The sequence below is a fragment of the Loxodonta africana genome, chromosome 3, assembly GCF_030014295.1.
Source record: "Loxodonta africana isolate mLoxAfr1 chromosome 3, mLoxAfr1.hap2, whole genome shotgun sequence".
Lineage (NCBI taxonomy): Eukaryota > Metazoa > Chordata > Mammalia > Proboscidea > Elephantidae > Loxodonta > Loxodonta africana.
In genome coordinates, this window is record NC_087344.1 from 196,017,966 (window position 1) to 196,037,327 (window position 19,362).

Here is a 19,362-nt window from a genome sequence, read left to right on the forward strand (position 1 = left end):
ACAATGTGTGTATAAATTTTTGTGTGAGAAACTAACTTGAACTGTAAACTTTCACTTAAAGCACAATAAAAAAAATTAAAATGTATATATCTCTAGAAAAATCAACCAATAACAAGGAAAAAATCAATTGACAATATCAGAAATGAAAAAGGACATTCCTAGGGGCCAACTCAATATGGGTTTACCGTAACTTTACCCAAAGAATTTGGTATCTGTCCTTGATTCCTGAGAGATAACCTCTAAAACCTTGGAATTTCCCCAGTGATTGAAGTGTCTTTGGCAAGGTTTCCAGACCACTTCTGAGGGTTTATGCTAATAAGACGACTCTTGGGTGGAGGCCGGCCAGGCCAGAAAGACCATCAGATGATATCAGCTGACCAGGGGTGGAGGGGGGAGGACTGATTCGATCAATAGCAACTGCATGATGCAACCCCGATAAAGATTCTGGACACTGAAGCTCCATGGGCTTCCTGGATAATCAAAGACATGGAGGCATATGAGAGTGTAGTGGACTTGGGACATGGAATTTCCACATTGAATACTCTCCCAGACTTTGCCCTATGTGTCTTTTCATTTCTGTCCTTTTTGTTATAATAAAGCTGTAATTGTAAGGACATGTATAGCACTTTCCATAAGTTTTGTGAGCTGTTCTAGCAAATTATAGAACTGAAGGGATTAAGGGGGCAGTAGATCAGAAGTGAGGGAGGCTGGGGACCCCTGAACTTAGGGTTGGTATCCTGAGGGGGTAGAGGGAAAATTCTCAATTTGTAGACAGCAGGTGAGAAGAAGGATGTCATGGTATGGTGCAGTGAATTACTTAATATGGTCCTTCTAGCCATAATCTTTTGACTTCCACGAAATGATTGGGTGGAACCATGCAAATAAGGTGTATGGAACCTTAGCGAGGTGTAGTGGTTGGTGTTGTGTGTCGAGTTGGCTAGGCCATGATTCCCAGTATTGTGCGGCTGTCCTCCATTTTGTGATTGATGTAATTATCCTAATTATCCTCCATTTTATGTGTTGTAAATCCTAACCTCTATATGTTAATGAGGCAGGATTAGTGTGGGGTGTATCTTGAATTAACAGGCGTGCAAGAAGGCATGACTCAAGTCCCACCCTTACCCAAGTCACGCCCTTCCCTGGGGTGTGGGCTGCATCCAATGTATATATGTGGGTGCTCTGGCAGGACTCTGTGTCTGTGCATCTGGATCCTGCATCTGGCTTATCACTGTCTGACCTCCAGTTCTTTGGACTTGAGCCAGTGGCCTGCCACCTGACATGCTGGTTCTGGGATTCACCAGCTTCCACAGCCTTGTGAGTCAGCAGCCTGTTGTTTGGCCTGCCAGTTTGGAATCATTGACCCCAGCAGCTATGTAAGACAGGAGAAGCCTACATAAACCTGACCCACGGATTTGGGACTTGCCAGCCTCCACACCCACATGAGCCATTTGCTTGATACAGTTTGTGAGTTCTGTGAGATGTTGTGAGGAATTACGGAACCCAAAGATGGGACGAAGAGTATTGAGGGGAAGAGAAGTAGTTGATGTTAGAGATGATGGAATGGTACAGAAATTTGGAAAAGTTGGACATTTGGGACACCTTTAACCACCACCAGGAAAGAGTTTTGTGCTGAACCGTAAAAAAGAAATTATAAATTTACATGGGGACTCAAGTTAGTGGCTGGAGTCCGAAGTCTGGGGAAGACTTGGCAGTCTGGAGGACTGTACTCTTTAACTTTTGAGATCTGACCTAGCTCCAGTTGGTTAGGGTCAGAGAAAGAAGTGCTACACGTGCAGCTAGTGTCAGAACAGTTAGGAACAAAACAGAATTGATTTGATTGATCCTTACAGTTTAGTGTCAGAGAAATAGGAAGTGGAATTTTTACTTTTCTACAGCAACTCCTTCATTCAACAAGTATTTATTAACATTCTACGTATCCGGCATTGCTCTAGGACAGGATTTCTCAACCTCGGCACTATTGACATTTGGGGACAGGTAACTCTTTGTTGTAGGTTGTGGGTATGCTGTCCTGTGAATTGTAAGGATATTGACCAGCATCCCTGACCACTAGATACTGGTAGCACCTCCACGCCCAGGTGTGACAATCAAGATGTCTTCAGACATTGCCAAAGGTCCCCTAGGAGGACAAAATTGCCCCTAGTTGAGAGCCACCGCTTTAGGCATTGGAATAAGACGTACAATCTCCTTGCTGTCATGAAGTTTACATTTCAGTTGGGTTAAATACCATAAGTAAGTGAAAAATTAAACAAAGATTCTTTCAGAGAGGCATAAATGCCATGCCATGAAGAAAGTTTTCAAAGGTGATGTGACAGAGTGGCTGGGGGGGTGTGGCAATTTTTTCAGGAAACCATGCAGATTATCAGAGATAGAAGGACCAAGAGATATGGTCTTCGTGATTGACAGGGTTTGCAAAGAAATAGATGCCTATTGTGAGTCTTCATTTCCCAGAAGCATAGTATCACTTCCCTTTGCTATGGAAAAGGGAGAAGATAAGGAGACCAAATTACATCCAAGAGACTGACTAGTTCAGGTAAGTGAGATGGAGGAGAGTTTGGAATAAAATAGTACACAGAAAGATGAAAATAATTCCTTATACATAGTAAGCAAGTGCTGAAGGGTAAAAAGGAGCCCTGATGGCACAATGGTTAAGTGCTCAGCTGCTAACCAAAAGGTCAGTGGTCAGAACCCATCAGTGGCTCTATGGGAGAAAAGACCTGGGGATCTGCTCCCATAAAGATTATAACCTAGGAAGCCCTATGGGGCTCTGTCATATAGGGTCGCTGTGAGTCAGCATCAACTTAACAACATACAACAACAACAAAAGGTACAGAGATGGGACACCCACAACTAGTTAATTGGTAATGTCAGTTATGTGAAGGGTCAAGCAAGGGTAAGACCCGATAGAGAGGAAGCCACACTGATGAATATACATTTCATTAACCAGGCCCTGGGCTGAGTGACAGATATCCAAATCTCCACCCTGCCTAAGGGACCAATGGGCTGAGACTACAGATGGACACTGGGTATTTTGCAGAAGAAAATGCCAACAGCAACAAGACAAGCCAAGTCTAAGTGCTCCAGGATAGGAGCCAAAAGTACTAGTCACAAAATCAAAGTCCATAGGGCAAGGGCAGGATTTTAAATAAGAAATGGAAGCCAAATCATAACAAGAGAAGAACAGGATCAAAACAGGGCTGGAAGGGGATGGGGGCAGAGGAAGGTCATGGAGTGGGTACACTAGAAAGGCAAGTGAACAGGAACTATGCAGTAGGTGTTGTGACTGGTACAAAAAGACCTCAGCTGTGGACAGACAAGAAATGTCAGTATGCAAAGATAACTTCAGTACAAATCCTCACAAGTGCAGCAAAAGTAGGGGAGGGCCTCTTAATGAGTGCTGAAAAGTTTAGAGGGGAAAAACCACAGCAGACTCTGGTGGTCGGACAAGGCCCCAGAGCCGCTGCTACTGCTGTTGCTACTGCTCAGCAGCTTCTAGGCTCTCTTCCGGTGGTTAAGAGAATGTCGGGTGACACAGTAACTCTGCTGAGGGAGGGGCCGAGAACACTGCCTCCTCAGGAAGAAGTGATGGTCAGCTAGATAATGTGACCCATCGATGAGTCCAGCCCAGCTCTGAGCCTTGGTGCAGGAACTGCAGGCTCCAAAGCTGTGTTGTGTCCACTGTCAGCTCAGGTTCCTCTAAACTGGACCTGCTGGGCCTGAGGCAAGAGGCCTGAGAGCCTGGAGAGCAGGACAGGGGAGATTCTCAGAGCAAGTGTACCTTCCATCAGCCAAGAAAAGGATGTTGAGGTTTTCTCAGCTCAGGCCAGTGAAGCCAGGCTTGGGTAGGGGATAACTTCCGGGGACAGGTATAGAAAGCCCAGAGACACCCCAAAAGTACTAGAGCAGGGTCAGGAGTCTAGGCAAGGCAAAAGCATAAGATAGATTAAGTATCCTCCGGGGCCCACATCCCTACTTTATCTCCTCTCTTCTTCTCAACTTAGACCCACCCATATCAACCATATTGACTCCTCTCCTCAGGCAATGCAACCCCCTTACCTCCATCAAAACTTACCTAGCTCATGTCCTACTCCTTTAGGGCCTCCCTCCACCTGTTTGTGTCGGTTACCAAATCATCTCGTTTATAACACTGTCTTTCTCCAAGATAAATGCATTTGCCTTTCATGGTTCCCGTTCAAATCCTGTGTTTGCAATACTTTTGCTCAGGCTGTTCCCTCTGCTTAGAATTCCCTCCTGCTCTATCTCGATCTTCTCAACTTTTTTTTATCCTTCAAGACCAATTTCCCGGTATCCCTTCCTATAAGGAATCTCCATTTTCTTAGCTCCCTTTGCATTCTAAATGTATCCTGCCTGTCAGTACTTCTTAGCATTTTCTATTTTCGCTTACAGTTCTTATTGTACATGCCTATTTCCCCTGCCGTCCCCCGCCTGTCAGTTTGTCATTCTGTGGTGGCTTGCATGTTGCTGTGATGCTGGAAGTTATACTGCTGCTATTTCAAATACCAGCAGGGTCACCCATGATAGACAGGTTTCAGCTGCCAGACTAAGACAGGCTGGGAAGAAAGACCTGATGATCTATTTCCAGAAATTAACCAATGAAAACCTTATCACTCACAACAGAACATTGTCTGACTCACTCGCTTTGGGCATGTCATCAGAAAGGATCAATTGCTAGAGGAAGACATCATGTTTGGTGAAGTAGAGGGCCGACAAGGGCGAGGGAGACCCTCAGTGAGATGGATTGGCACAATAGCTGCAACAATGGACTCGAAAGTACTGGCAATTGTGAGGATGACACAGAACCAGGCAACGTTTCTTTCTGTTGTAAATAGGGTCGCCATGAGTTGGAGTCGACGCTACAGCAGCAAACAACATTTACCCCTAACTGTATGAAATTTTCTTCAGTGCAGAATCAACATCTGTTTCATCTTTACTTCCCCCACAAAACTTTGCGTAGTCTCAGAACATAGTAGGTACTTAACGAATCTTTGTTTCATTCGTTAGTTAATTAAATTCAAGAATGCAACTCATTTAACCCCAAAGAAGGACTCTAGTGGTGGGAACTCCATGCAGGATATCAGGGAAGCCACAGAAATGTTGTTCCCTGTGCTTTCATTTCTCACGTTGCAGGCCCTCGCAATAAAAACCCCATGGCTCTGAAACAACATGGAACTCTCAGGCACTGTTTCATTCACCCACCTAGCAGAACAGTTTGGCAGTATCTGCTAGAGGTGAATGTATATCCACCCCCATGATCCAGCAATTCTACACCTAGAAATATACTCAACATACATGCACACACAAAAAAAGCTGTATTATTATAATGGCAAAAAAAAACTAGAAATAACACACATGGCCGTCAATAGTAGAATGGATAAATAAATTGTGGTCTTGACTACAATGAAATATTACACTGCCATGAAAATGAACTGATACAAGCAATAGTATGGACAAATCTTACAGGATGTTGAGCAAAAGAAGTTAGACACAAGAGTACACACTATATAATTCCACTTATATTTGGGCAAAACTAACCTATAATATTAGAAGTCAGGATAGTGGTTATATTTCGGGAAGAAGAAGGAAGGAATCAATGGGTAAGAACATGTGGTGGATTCAAGAGTGTGTTCCAATAAAGATAATTCATTGAGATGTCCACTCATAATTTTGTGCACATGTAAAAATGGAGTGGAGGCAGTGTCTGACCTCCTCTAACTTCACGAGCGGGAGAGAAAATCACCATCAGCATCAGCCCAAGGCCGATTCCTCTGACACAGAAGTCAGACATGCCTACACCCTTGTCATGGATTGAATTATGTCCCCCAAAAATGTGTGTATCAGTTAGGCCGAGCCTTGATTCCCAGTATTGTGTGATTTTCCTATGTGTTGTAAATCCTGCCTCTATGATGTTAATGAAGGAGGACAGGCAGCAGTGGTGTTAGTGAGGCAGGACTCAAACTATAAGATTGGATTGTGTCTTGAGGCAATATCTTGAGATATAAAAAAGAGAAGCAAGTGGAGAGACAGGGATATCATTGCATCAAGAAAGCATCACCAGGAGCACAGCACGTCCTTTGGACCTGAGGTTCCTGTGCTGAGATGCTCCTAGACCAAGGGAAGACTGATGCATCACAAGGACCTTCCTTCAGAGCCAACAGAAAGAGAAAGCCTTCCCCTGGAGCTGGCACCCTGAATTAAGACTTTTAGCCTACCTGGACTGTGAGAGAATAAACTTCTCTTTGTTAAAGCCATCCACTTGTGGTATTTCTGTTATAGCAGCACTAGATGACTAAGACAAAATATGGTATCAAGGGTGGGGTGGTGCTCTATCACATGCCTAAAATATGGAAGAGGTTTTGAAACTGTGAATGGATACAGGAGTAGCAGTAACAGAGGACCAGCAGCAGCAGAGAACCTGTAGAGGCAGAGAGGCAGCAGCAGCAGTGAACCAGCAACAGCAGAACAAGGAGACCAGCAACAGACAGTGCTGGAGCCAACCCATGGAGCAAGGGAGCTGAGTGCCTCTGTGCAGGAGGCTTCCTGGTGGAGTGGGGTGCCTCTGGGCACTTAGTGGTGGATCTAGGCTTGCCAACCCATGGAGCAAGACAGCTGAGTGCCTGTGTGCAGGAGGCTTCCTGGTGGAGTGGGATGCCTCCAGGCACTTATCAGTGGAGCTACAGAGCTTTGGAACACTTGCCCCAGCAGGACAGATGCAGACGTGAGGCCCAAAGAACCCAGGGGCCAAGAAACCATGAAGCAGAAGCTAAAGAGAGAAGGAACACAAGAAGCTGAGCTGCCTCAGTCTCAAAAGGTATGGCCATGACCTCAGGGGTTTCAAAGGGTGGGGCCATGGCCTCTGGTGTTTCTAAGGGTGGAGTCACCACTCTGATGGACTAAGAGAATGATGTGCCTAAAGCCAAAGGAGCAGAGTTGCTGTCCTGGTGGGTCTGGAAGGCAAAACTGAAGCCCAGGGCCAAGGGGCCTCCACTCAGAATCTGGAGAGTGTGGCCAATACTTAGAGCCTGGAAGGCAGGGTCATTGTGCAAGTTGTCTCAGAGAACAGGGGATTATTTTCAAAGCTTTGAGGGCTAATGTAATGTGTTCTGCTGACTTGCCTGGTGCCTATTATCCCTTCTTTTCCTCCAGTTTCTCCCATTTGTAATGGAAATGTCTAGTGTGTGCTTGTTCTGCCATTGTATCCTTAGAAGCAAATAACTCGTATTCTAGATTTCACAGATGAAGAGGAATTTCTGGATCTTGGATTTGGAGTTAAGGCTTTTGCTATGATATGATAAGGTGAATATGTTTGCATGCTGCAAGAATGTGATTTTTTGGGAACCAAAGTGTAGAATGTCATGGATTGAATTACGTCCCCCCAAAAATTTGTGTATCAATTGGGCTGGGCCATGATTCCCAGTATTGTGTGATTTTCCTATATGTTATAAATTCTGCCTCTATGATGTTAATGAGGGAGGATGGGCAGCAGTTGTGTTAGTGAGGCAGGACTCAAGCTACAAGATTGGATTGTGTCTTGAGGCAATATCTTGAGATATAAAAGAGAGAAGCAAGCAGAGAGACGGGAACATCATACCACCAAGAAAGCTGCACCAGGAGCAGAGCACTTCCTTTGGACCTGAGGTTCCTGTGCCGAAATGATCCCAGACCAAGGGAAGACTGATGCAACACAAGGACCTTCCTTCAGAGCCAACAGAAAGAGAAAGCCTTCCCTTGGAGTCGGAGCCCTGAATTCGGACTTTTAGCCTACCTGGACTATGAGAGAATAAACTTCTCTTTGTTAAAGCCATCCACTTGTGGTATTTCTGTTATAGCAGCAGTAGATGGCTAAGACAACCCTCTAATCTTTTTACCAATTTGAACACCATCTGTCCCTCCCACAACACACTCTACTTCTCCACTGAGTTTGGTAATTCATTGCAATGGACACACAAAACTCACAGACAATATTCATGATTATGGGGTTTTTTTAGAAAAGTAACAGGTTACAATTCAAGTTCAGGAATGCTCAGGATGCAGATTTTCCATCAGGACAGCGTCTTCTCAGCTATACCTGAAGGCACACCTCTCTCTGACCCTTGTTCTCTGCCCTGCTTGGCCAAGTGTTACAAAGCTCTTTTAGCTCTGCCAATATGTGCCCCAAGGCACTCCACCCCACCAGTAAGCCTCCTTCCTGAGGTCACTCAGCTTTCTCACTCCATGGGTTCCTGGCCCGCTGCACCAGCTCCCGCCGGTCTCCTGCTAATCTCCTGTCTCTGCTGCTTCCATTCCTCTGCCACCACTTCTCACAATATTCAGTGTTACAGCTCTATCTGTCTCTGTCTCCATCTCCTGGTTTCAGGGGTCTCCCAGGCCCAAAGGGCACACTTCGCTTCTGGTTCTTCTTCCTTGGTGGTGGTGATATCCTCTCCTCCCACCTCTGAGATGGCTCACTTTAAGCCTAGAGGAATGACAAAACTGACCAATTCCTTTGTTAGGGTTCCAAATACCTTATTTGCATAGTTCCACTCAATCACTGTGTGTAAATCACAAAGACCATGGCTAGAAGGGCCATATTAAGCATTCATTCATCACAGCACTTTTCTGTACACATTGCACTTCAATAAAAAAAGGTTTGTTTAAAAAAAACCAATGACCTGAAAGAACAAAATAGAATAGAAGTATTCACACTTCCCAATTTCAAAGCATACTATAAAGGTACAGTAATCAAAACCATCTGGTACTGGTATAAGGATGAAGACACAGATCAAGGGAATAGAAATGAGAGTCCAGAAATAAACCCATACATCTGTGGTCAATTGATTTTCAACAAGGGTACCCAAAATGGGGAAATAATAGTCTCTTCAAAAAACGATGATAAGACGACTGAATCTCTACATGCAGAAGAATGAAGTTGGACCCATACCTCACACCATATATAAAAATTAACTCAAAGTGGATCAATGACTGAAATGTAAGAACTGAGACCATAAAACTAATAGAATACAGGGATAATGATTCAGGGCCTAGTTTCAACAATGGATTCTTAGATACGATACCAAAAGCACAATCAACAAAAGAAAAAAATAGATAAATTGGACTTCATCAGAATTAAAAACTTTTGTGCAACAAAGAACTTTCTCAAGAAAGTGAAGAGATAACCTGCAGAATGAGAAGAAGTATTTGGGAACCACATACCATAGTTTTATGCAAATAAAACGTGACCTCTATGTTTGTTTGATACCTGCTCCCTCCCCTCAGTGAGGTATTTTCGTAAAAACACTATGCTCCTTTTTTATAGCAACATGTAAAAAAAAAAAAAAAGGCATAACAGCACTTATGAAAATGACTCAAAGGGAGAGGGAGCAGTTGATGAACAAACATAGAAGATGTGTTATTTGCATAAAAATGTGGTGTCCAATATGGGTTTTTTTTTTTTTTTTATCTCAAATACATAAAGAACACCAACTCAACAACAAAAAGACAAACAAGTCAATTTTAAAAAATGGGCAAAGGACTTGAATAGACATTTCTCCAAAGAAAGTATACAAATGGCCAGCAAGCACATGAAAAGATACTGAACGTCGTTAGTCATTAAGGAAATGCAAATCAAAACCACAGTGAGATACCACTCCCTCCTCCCCATTAGGATGGATACTATCAAAAAATGGAAAATAACAAGTGTTTGAGAGGATGAATCCATTGCTAGTAATATTATAAAATGATGCAGACACTTTGGAAAACAGTCTGGTGGTTCCTCAAAAAGTTAAACAGGATACAACAATTGGTCTCTCCTCGTCTAGAGCAAAGAAGAGTGAAGAAAACCAAAGAATCAAGAAAACAATTAATCCAAGGACAAATGGACCACATAAACACAGCCTGAGACCTCTAGCCTGAGACCAGAAGAACTAGACAGTGGCCAGCTACCGTTACCCACCACTCTGAATGGGATCATAGAAGAAGGTCTTGGACAGAGTGGGAGAAAAATGTAGAAAAAATTCAAGTTCATAAAAGTAAAAAAAAAAAAAAAAGACCAGACTTACTGGTCTGATAGAGACTGGTAGAGCCCCTGAGACTATGGCCCATAGACACCCTTCAAACTTGGAACTGAACCCACTCCCAGAGATCATCTTTCAGCCAAATAATAAGCAGGCCTATGGAGCAAGCAATAACACAAGTGAGGAATGAGCTCCTCAGAACATTCAAATATATGAGATTAAAAGGGTAGCATTTGCTCAAAAACAAAGTTCAGAAGGCAGAAGGGGCAGGAAAGCTGGGCAAACGCAAACAGAGAAACCATGGTGGAAGTGGAGAGAGCACTGACACATCAAGAGGATCGAAACCAACATTATGAAAAAATCTGTGTATAAATTGTTGACTGGAAAACTGAATTGCTCTGTAAACTTTCACCTAAACCACAATAAAACGTTCACACACACACACAAAGGGGAACAATGGGACAGAATATTTTGCCCTGTGACCCAGAAATTCCTAAAAGAACTCAAAGCAGAATCTCAGATACTTGTATACCAGTGCTCATTGCAGTACTATTCACAATAGCCAAAAGGTGGAAACAACACAAATGTCTACAACAGATGAACGGATAAACAAAATGTGGCGTATAGATACAATGAAATATTATTGAACCATAAACAGAAATGAAGCTCTGATACATGCTACAACATGGATGACTCGTGAAAACCTTGTGCTAAGTGAAAGAAGGCAGACACAGAAGGCCAAATATTATATGACCCCACTTGTATGATGTATGTGGAATAGACAAATACATAGACACTAAAGTTTATTAGTGGTCACCAGGGGTGGGTGAGGGGGAAATGGGAAGTTATCACTTAAGTGGTGCTGTTTCTGTCAAGGGTGATGAAAAAATTTGGAAACAAATAGCAATGGTGGTTACACAACAACGGTGAAATCTAATTGTCACTGAAATGTACACGTAAAAATGTTTGAAATGGCAAATGTTTTATAATACATATCTTACTGAGTTGGAATCGAATCGACGGCACTGGTTGGGACCACATTAAAAAAAAAATTTTTTAAGCCAACATCTTGGCTATACATAAAGTGTATTTCATAGGGCCAGGTTCCCTTCAGAATGGTGCTGTTACCCTGGGTTCTCTGAGCCCCAATCTCAGCCCGTGCCCAGCTACTTTACCATTGACCTTCTGTTTCAGAGAAGTTACAACGAGGAAGAGATGAGCAAAAAAGACTCCACCACTCTCTGAGCTTGCCTGGAGCCCAGCCTAAGTGGTAGCAATTAGATACCCTTCCCTGAGAAGTGGAAGTTTCAACATAGCAAGAGAAGGAAGAAGTTCATTAGGTCCATCTATTTCTGACCCCAAGGAATCCCTCGCCCAGCTTCACCCTACATTTGACCTGGCACCACCAGGCCCAGGCATGGGGATGAAGCCCTGGGCAAGGGGATTGAGGGACTATCACCCTCCTGTCACATAGGCTCATAACCTCAGAGTCATCCTCAACCTGTCACTCACATCCCAAAAGCCAGGGACCAAATCCGAGAAACCTTTATGGCTAACCCATGAGATGCTGCCCCTTAACCTTTTCTTGTCCAGCACTGTTACCCCAGGTCCCACAGCCCCTGGGGGTTCACAGCCTCTGTGTGTCCTTTGGGGATTCACAACCAAAATCTGAATTTAGGGTCCAAAATGAACTTTGGGGCCCAGGCCCACTCCTGTAGGCAAGAATTTTTTTTTTAATGACACTATACTGCTTATGTAGTTCTCCTTGGTAGTCATTACCTACTGTTGTGCGCTGTCAAGCCCAACTCATAGCTATTCTATATGACAGAGCAGAACTACCCCCATAGGATTTCCAAGGTAGTAAATCTTTAGAGAAGCAGGCTGCCACATCTTTCTCCCACGAAGTGACTGTTGAGTTCAAACCAACAACCTTTCGGTTAGCGGCTGTCTTCGTTATCTATGGCTGCTGTAACAGAAATATCACAAGTGGATGGCTTTAACAAAGACAAATTTATTCTCTCGCAGTTTAGGAGGATAAAAGTCCAAATTCAGGGTGTGACCTCCAGGGGAAGTCTTTCTTTCTGTATGCTCTGTGAGAAGGTCCTTGTCATCACTCTTCTCCTGATGTAGGAGCATCTCAGGGTAGGAACCCCGGCTCCAAAGGACGCACTCCCCTCCTGGCTCTTCATTCTTGGTGGCGTGAGGGCCCCCTCCTCTCTGCCTGATTCTCTCTTTTGTATCTCAAAAGAGATTGACTCAAATATAACCTAATCCTATATATTGAGTCCTGCCTTACTAATTTAGCTGCCTCTAATCCTGCCTCGTTAACATCGTAGAGGTTAGGATTTACAACACAAAATAATCGTATCAGATTACAAAACGGTGGACAATCACACAATACTGGGAATTATAGCCTAGCCAAGTTGACAAACATTTTGGGGGGACACAGTTCCTTCCATCACAGCAGCTGTGGGTAGGGATTTGAAAGTCTCTGTTCCCCCAACACACCAGACCCCAAAATCATCCCTATCTGCTTCTAAAATGCCTGCAAATACTTTATTTATTCATTCAACAAGCATGTTTTGAGCCCTTACTATGTGTTAGGCACTGTGCTGTTCAGTGATTACAACTGTAATTACATATCGACTTGTGTGATATAGGTTTAGTATGTCTTCCTTACTAGGGCATAGGTTAGTGAAGGAAGGGGCCACTTCTACTTATTCAGCCCTGAATCCTCAATACCTAGCCCAGTGCCTGGTACAGAGATGCTTAAAAAAATATCCAGAGAAGGAATGGGAATAGAGGTGGGGATGAAAATTGTGAAAACAATTAGAGTTATTTTATAATACAATATAATATGATTAAATGTCTTGGAGACATGTTCCTTTAGGTTAAAAAAAAGATGCTGTAGCCTCCCTAAGATACTGACTATAACCAGAAAAAAACCCTCAGAAAGGGTCACACATTAAAATTTTATCACCTCATCCTGGAATTCTTTACCAAATCTCTTTCTTGTCAATTAAGTCAGCAAAGGATTACAAAACAGACTCTCTTCTTGGCTCTGCTTGCAAAACTAAGCTAAATATACACTCTGCATCCAAAGAGCTTAATGAGGGCCCATTTTGGGGTATTCATTGTAATTCAAGCATTTTGTTAATTACATGCTGTATCTTATTTAATCCTCACAACAGTCCTATAAAGCCGTCACCACTGTCAACCTCATTTTACAGATGAAAAAACCTGAGAAACGAAAGGTTAGTTAACTTTATCAAGGCCATAGAGGTAGTACATGATTTAAAATCTAGAACAGCATTTCCCAACTGAAACTCTACGGTAGACAGAAAAATTCTCACTTTATTTCGAGAACCATTTAAAATATCCATTTATTCATTAGTAAGTATATATTGAGAGTCTACTTGTACCCAGCATGGTTCTAGGTGCTGAGGATACAGCAGAGAACAAAGACAAAAGCCCCGCAACTCAAGAAGTTAACTTTCTAGTGGGGTAATGAGGAGGCTGAGGGGCAGAATATAAAACGTATAATCTGTAAAATGGAAATGAATACTATAGAGAAAAATTGAGCAGAGAGGGAGATAAAAGAGTTAGGGAATATTATGGATTGAATTGTGTCCCCCAAAAATGTATGTCAGCTTGGCTAGGCTATGATTCCCAGTACTGCATGGTTGTCCACCATTTTGTGATCTGATGTAATCATCCTGTGTTGTAGATCCTAACCTCTGTGATGTTAATGAGGCAGGATTCGAGGCAGTTATGTTAATGTGGCAAGATTCAAACCTAAAGAATTAGGTTGTATCTTGAGTCAATCTCTTTTGAGATATAAAAGAGAGAATTGAGCAGAGAGAAGGGGGACCTCATACCACCAAGAAAGAAGCACCCGGCGTGGTGGGTGTCCTTTGGACCCAGGATCCCTGCACTGAGAAACTCCTAGACCGGAGGAAAATTGATGACAAGGACCTTCTCCCAGAGCGGAAAAAGAGAGAAAGCCTTCCCTTGGAGCTGGTGCCCTAAATTTGAACCTCTAGCCTCCTAAACTGTGAGAGAATAAATTTCTCTTTGTTAAAGCCAACCACTTGTATTTCTGATATAGCAGCACAAGACAACTAAGAAAGGGCATTAACATTTTTAACAAGAAAGGCACTATTGAAAAGGTGGTATTTGAGCAAAACCCTGAAGGCGTGAGGGAGCTAGCCTTGCGGCTACCAAGTGGAACAGAATTCCAGGTACTGGGAACCGTGAATGCAAAGTCCTGAAGTGGAATATGCTAGAGAACAAACAGGCCAGCGTGGCTGAAACTCAATAAGCAAGACGGGACAAAAGGAGGTGGTGAGGGAGGTCACTGTATGGTAGATCACACAGGCCAAGGTAAAATACATGGTCTTTTTTTTTTACACGAAATGAGAAACCTTAGGAAGACTTTTCAAAGCCAAAGGGTGACATGAGTATTTTACCAAAAACCAAACCCACTGCCATCCAGTTGTTCTGACTCGTAGAGACCCTATAGGGCAGAGCAGAACTGCGCCATAGGGTTTCCAAGGTTGTAAATCTTTACGGAAGCAGACTGCCACACCTTTCTCCCACACAGCTGCTGGTGGGTTCGAACCGCTGACCTTTCGGTTGGCAGCCAAGCACTTTAACCACTGCGCCACCAGGGCTCCTATTTAAAAAAGAAAAACAGTTGCCATTGAGTTGATTCTGACCCATGGCGACCCCAGGTGCATCAGAGTAGAACTGTGCTCCATAGGGTTTTCAATGGCTGTGCTCTTTGGAAGCAGATCTCCGAGCATTTTTTTCTGAGGCACCTCCTGGTGGTTTTGAACCACTGGCTTTTTGGTTAGTAGCCAAATGCTTAACTGTTTGCACCACCCAGGGATTCCATCTTATGTATATATTATGCATATTAGTAAAATTCTTCAGTAAATTAAGTAGCACTGAGGAAGACACAGCATCACTTCTGTACTGTTCTGCCATGCATGCACATCTGGAATCATCATGCGAAAATGTGAGACAAGCCCACGCTGAGAGGCCTTCTAAAAACAACTGGCTTGTGCTCTTAAAAGTGTCAACGTCCTGAAAGACAAAGAAAGGTTCTGGAACAGTTACAGGCTAAAGACGACTAAAGAAACATGAGAACAGAATACAAGACATGATCCTGATTAAATCATGGATAAGGAAAAAAATTGTCATAAAGCACCATAAAATGCCCAGGGGTGGGGCTTTTAATCCATATTGGGCCTCTAACAGGCCCTGAACAAACAATAACCTGTTCCTCAGTTTCCTCCCTTTGTACCCAGAATGTACCCACCCTTCTCTTGCTCCATCTCCTCCCACAATGCCCTCCACATAGTCACCAACCTAAAATTCAGGATCCAAGTCCCTGAACACCCTGGACTCCAAGGTTTGAGAAAGAGGGGAGCAACACTCAGCTGGGATACCCACCCCACCCTCAAGTAAACACAAGAGGCCTCTCTGCCCAGCAGGCAATTTTAGGTTTGCTGTAGGGCTTCCTAATATTATCTCCTCTTCCCCCTCTACCAGGCCAACATTGCCCTAAAAATCCCCAGGTTCCTGTGGTCTCCTGGTTGCTGCAGAACCTGGGGTACCAGGCCATTCTCATAAAGCTTCTGTCCTGACTGTTGTCCTCACCCTCCCTCCTCAGAGCCCAGCTTGCCTGTCTCAAGGATCAATTTGACTGTCCACAAGCTCCAGAACCACCCAACTTTCTGCAGAAGCCAAGCCCAGGGGCCACTTCTCTCTGTTGATAACCACACCCCAGTCAGAGAAGGATGTTGCCTTTCTCCTCCTCACAGGCAGTGGGGAGGAGGCCTTCGCCCCCACAGAAAGGCAAATGGAAGCTGGGAGAAAGAACCTTCCATGCTGAGGCAGCTGGAGAGCTGGGGCAGGATACATGCAGCTCTCATGACCTCACGCCCCACTCCAGGCCTATCCTGCCTGATTTAGAAGATCCAGAGCTGTCAGAAGCCCTCAGAGCCACCATTCCAGATGACTGTCGACAAGACCAAGTCCAGAGACTCTGGCTTCCATATCACTGAGGAGCATAGCCTCTAGTCCATGCCAACCCTCACTCCACACCAGGCTGGACCTCCTTACCTTGGTTCCAATGTCTCGTTAGGAGCAGGAGGATCGTGATGGTGAGAGCTTGACCCAACGTGCCCATAGGACAGAGGGGCCAGGCCAGGTCCTCTCTCCCACTGGGCACTCTGCAGCACTCAGGCTCTGCAGCCACCTGACAGCGGTGGGAGAGGGGGAACAGACTGCTTCACTGGCCGTCCAGCCACAATTTCCTCATCTCGTATCTGTTCTCATCTGCTGTGAGCTGAAAAGGCTGCGAGAAAGACCGAGCCCTGGACCTGGTTTAGTAGTTCCCACAAACTGAACTTGTGAAGTTTTCTCAAGTGGGCGGTGCTGAGAGTTCACAGTGACTCACAAAACCAGCTTCAAAACCTTGTCCCCAATAGATAAATGGTAACTTTGGTGAAGGGTAAGACAGTACACAATGCTGGGGAACAACTTGTACAAGGCAAGGTCATGGAGGCTCCATAGACACATCCAAACTCCCTGAGGGACAAATTGCTGGGCTGAGGACTGGGGATCATCTCAGGGAACATCCAGCTCATTTGGCATAACACAGTTTATTAAGAAAAATCTTCTACACTCTACTTTGGTGAGTAGTGTCTGGAGTGTTAAAAGCCTGTGGATACTCCACTAGTCTAGGATACTCTACTAGTCTCACGCTTTCGGGAGCAAGGAAGAATGAAGAAAACTAAAGATACAAGAAGATACAAGGGAAAGATTAGTCCAAAGGACTAATGGACCACATCTACCACTGCCTCCACCTGACTGAGTCCCGTACAACTAGATGGTGCGCGGCTACCACCACTGCTCTGACAGGGGCCACAATAGAGGGTCCCAGGCAGAGCTGGAGTAAAATATAGAACAAAATTCTAATTCAAAAAGAAAGACCAGACTTACTGGCCTGACAGAGACTGGAAAAACCCTGAGAGTATGGCCCCGGACACCCTTTCCGCTCAGTAATAAGGTCATTCCTGAGGTTCACACTTCAGCCAAAGATTGAACAGGCCCATGGAACAAAACAAGACTAAAGGGGTACACCAGCCCTGGGGCAGGGACAGGAAGGCAGGAGGGAACAGGAAATCTTGTAATAGGAAACCCAGGGTTGAGAAAAGAGAGTATTGACAAGTCATGGGGCTGTTAACCAATGTCATAAAACAATGTGTGTACTGTTAGATAAGAAACTAGTTTGTGTTGTAAACCATCATCTAAAGTACAATTTAAGAGAAAAAGAAAAAAGCAATAGGAATATTTGCTGCGTAAATCATTTGAATTCAGTCAACTTCCCTGTTAAATAAAGAGCTTAAAAAATGGGGAAAAAAAGACCAAACTTGCTGGCCTGGCAGAGACTGGAGAAACCCTGAGAGCATGGGCCCCAGACACCCTTTCCGCTCAGTAATGAAGTCACTCCTGAGGTTCACCCTTCAGCCAAAGATTAGACAGGCCCATAAAACAAAAAACGAGACTAAAGGGGCACAACAGCCCAGGGGCAAGGGCTAGAAGGCATAAGCGGACAGGAACCCAAGGTTGAGAAGGGAGAGTGTTGACATGTTGTGGGGTTGTTAAATGTCATAAAACAATACGTGTACTAATTGTTTCATGAGAAACTAGTTTGTTCTGTAAACCTTCATCTAAAGTACAATAAAAAAAATTAAAAAAAAAAAAACCTTGTCACTTGCTCTGCTCCCACACCTGCTGTTTCTTCCAAGGGCAGATGGGCAAGAAACTTTCAAACTTTTTCTGTCCTTGGGAATATGGAGGAAGAGGCTTGCATGGGGACTAAACAGCCATTATCCCAGACTGAGCCATTCCAGCAGATATTGCAGGGGTAGAGAGGAAAGGGGCGAAGGGGGGCTGAGGAGCAGAATTCTGGATAAGCTGATGATATGCTGGGGAGACATGGGAAGAAACCTAAGGATCTAAAGACTGGGGGGACTAGAAAAATCTAACAGGCCTGGGGATTATATGCAAGTTGATACGCAAGTTTAAATACCGGTAAATTAACATTTTCTCATAAAAATTTGCTTTTGTTCCAAGTTTCCTACTGTACTTCTATATGCCTTCCTCTTTTTTTTTTTTAATTGTGCTTTAGGTGAGAGTTTACAGAGCGAAGTAGTGTCTTGTTCAAAAATTTATACACAAATTATTTCCTGACATTGGTTGCATTGTGTCAGCACCATCCTACTATCCCTTTCCACCCCAGGTACCCCGGTTCCATTTGTCCAGTTTTCCTGTCCCTTCCTGCCTTCTGGTCTTTGTTTTTGGGCAGATGTTGCCCATTTGATCTCATATACTTGATCAATCTAAGAAGCATGTTCCTCGTGAGTGTTATTGTTTTATAGGGCTGCCTTATCTTTGGCTGAAAGGTGAGCTTCAGGAGTGGCTTCAATTCTCAGTTAGAAGAATGTCTGGGGTCGTAGTTTTGGGGGTTCCTGCAGTTTATGTCAGACCATTAAGTCTTTGGTCTTCTTTGTGAATTCGATCTTTTGTTTTACGTTTTTCTCCCTCTCTGTCCAGGACGCTCCTTGTAATCCCAGTCAGAGCAGTCGATAGTGGTAGCCGGGCACCATCTAGTTCTTCTGGTCTTGGGGTTGTGTTAGGCTGTGGTTCATGTGGTCCATTAGTCCTTTCGTCTAATTGCTCCCTTGAGTCTTTAGTTTTTCTCTCTCTCCTATGCTCTGGACTAGAAGAGAACAACAGATATATCTTAGAGCTAGTTGTATCTTAGAGCTAGTTGTATCTTAAAATCTCACAAGCTTTTAAGACCCCAGACACTACTCACCAAAATAGGATGTAGAACATTGTCTTTAAGAACTGTGTTGTGCCAGTTGACATAAGTATCCTCTGAGCCCATGGTCCTTTGCCTTCAAGCCTAGGAACTTCATCCCATGAGATGTTTGTTACATCTAAGAGGTTTTCCTGACTGTGCTGTATTGTCTGTATTAATATATGAGGGGCACTGTCTTAGTTATCTAGAGCTGCTATAACAGAAATACCACAAGTAGACAGCTTTAACAAACAGAAATTTATTCTTTCACAGTTTAGGAAGCAAGAAGTTTGAATTCAGGGCACCAACTCCAGGGAAATGCTTTCTCTCTCCGTCGGTTCTGGGGAACGGTCCTTGTCATCAATCTTCCCCTGGTCTAGGAGTTTCTCATTGCAGGGACCCTGGGTCCAAAGGACAAGCTCCATTCTCTGGCGGCTTCTTTCTTGGTGGTATGAG

The 19,362-nt window shown here is 43.9% G+C and overlaps 1 protein-coding gene across 2 annotated transcripts in view; it reads right to left on the bottom strand.

Annotated features, from left to right (window-relative positions):
• Nucleotides 1-16,439, bottom strand: part of CD244 (CD244 molecule) — a 51,638-nt gene extending 35,199 nt beyond the window's left edge. The window contains exon 1 of one of the 2 annotated variants that reach the window (XM_023554181.2): nucleotides 16,158-16,439. In XM_023554181.2, the coding sequence (XP_023409949.2) occupies nucleotides 16,158-16,224 (67 nt within the window). In that variant the 5' untranslated portion in view covers nucleotides 16,225-16,439. The remainder of the gene's footprint in view (nucleotides 1-16,157) is intronic. The other variant, XM_023554180.2, reaches the window with a different exon arrangement.
• Nucleotides 16,440-19,362: the final 2,923 nt, after the last annotated feature.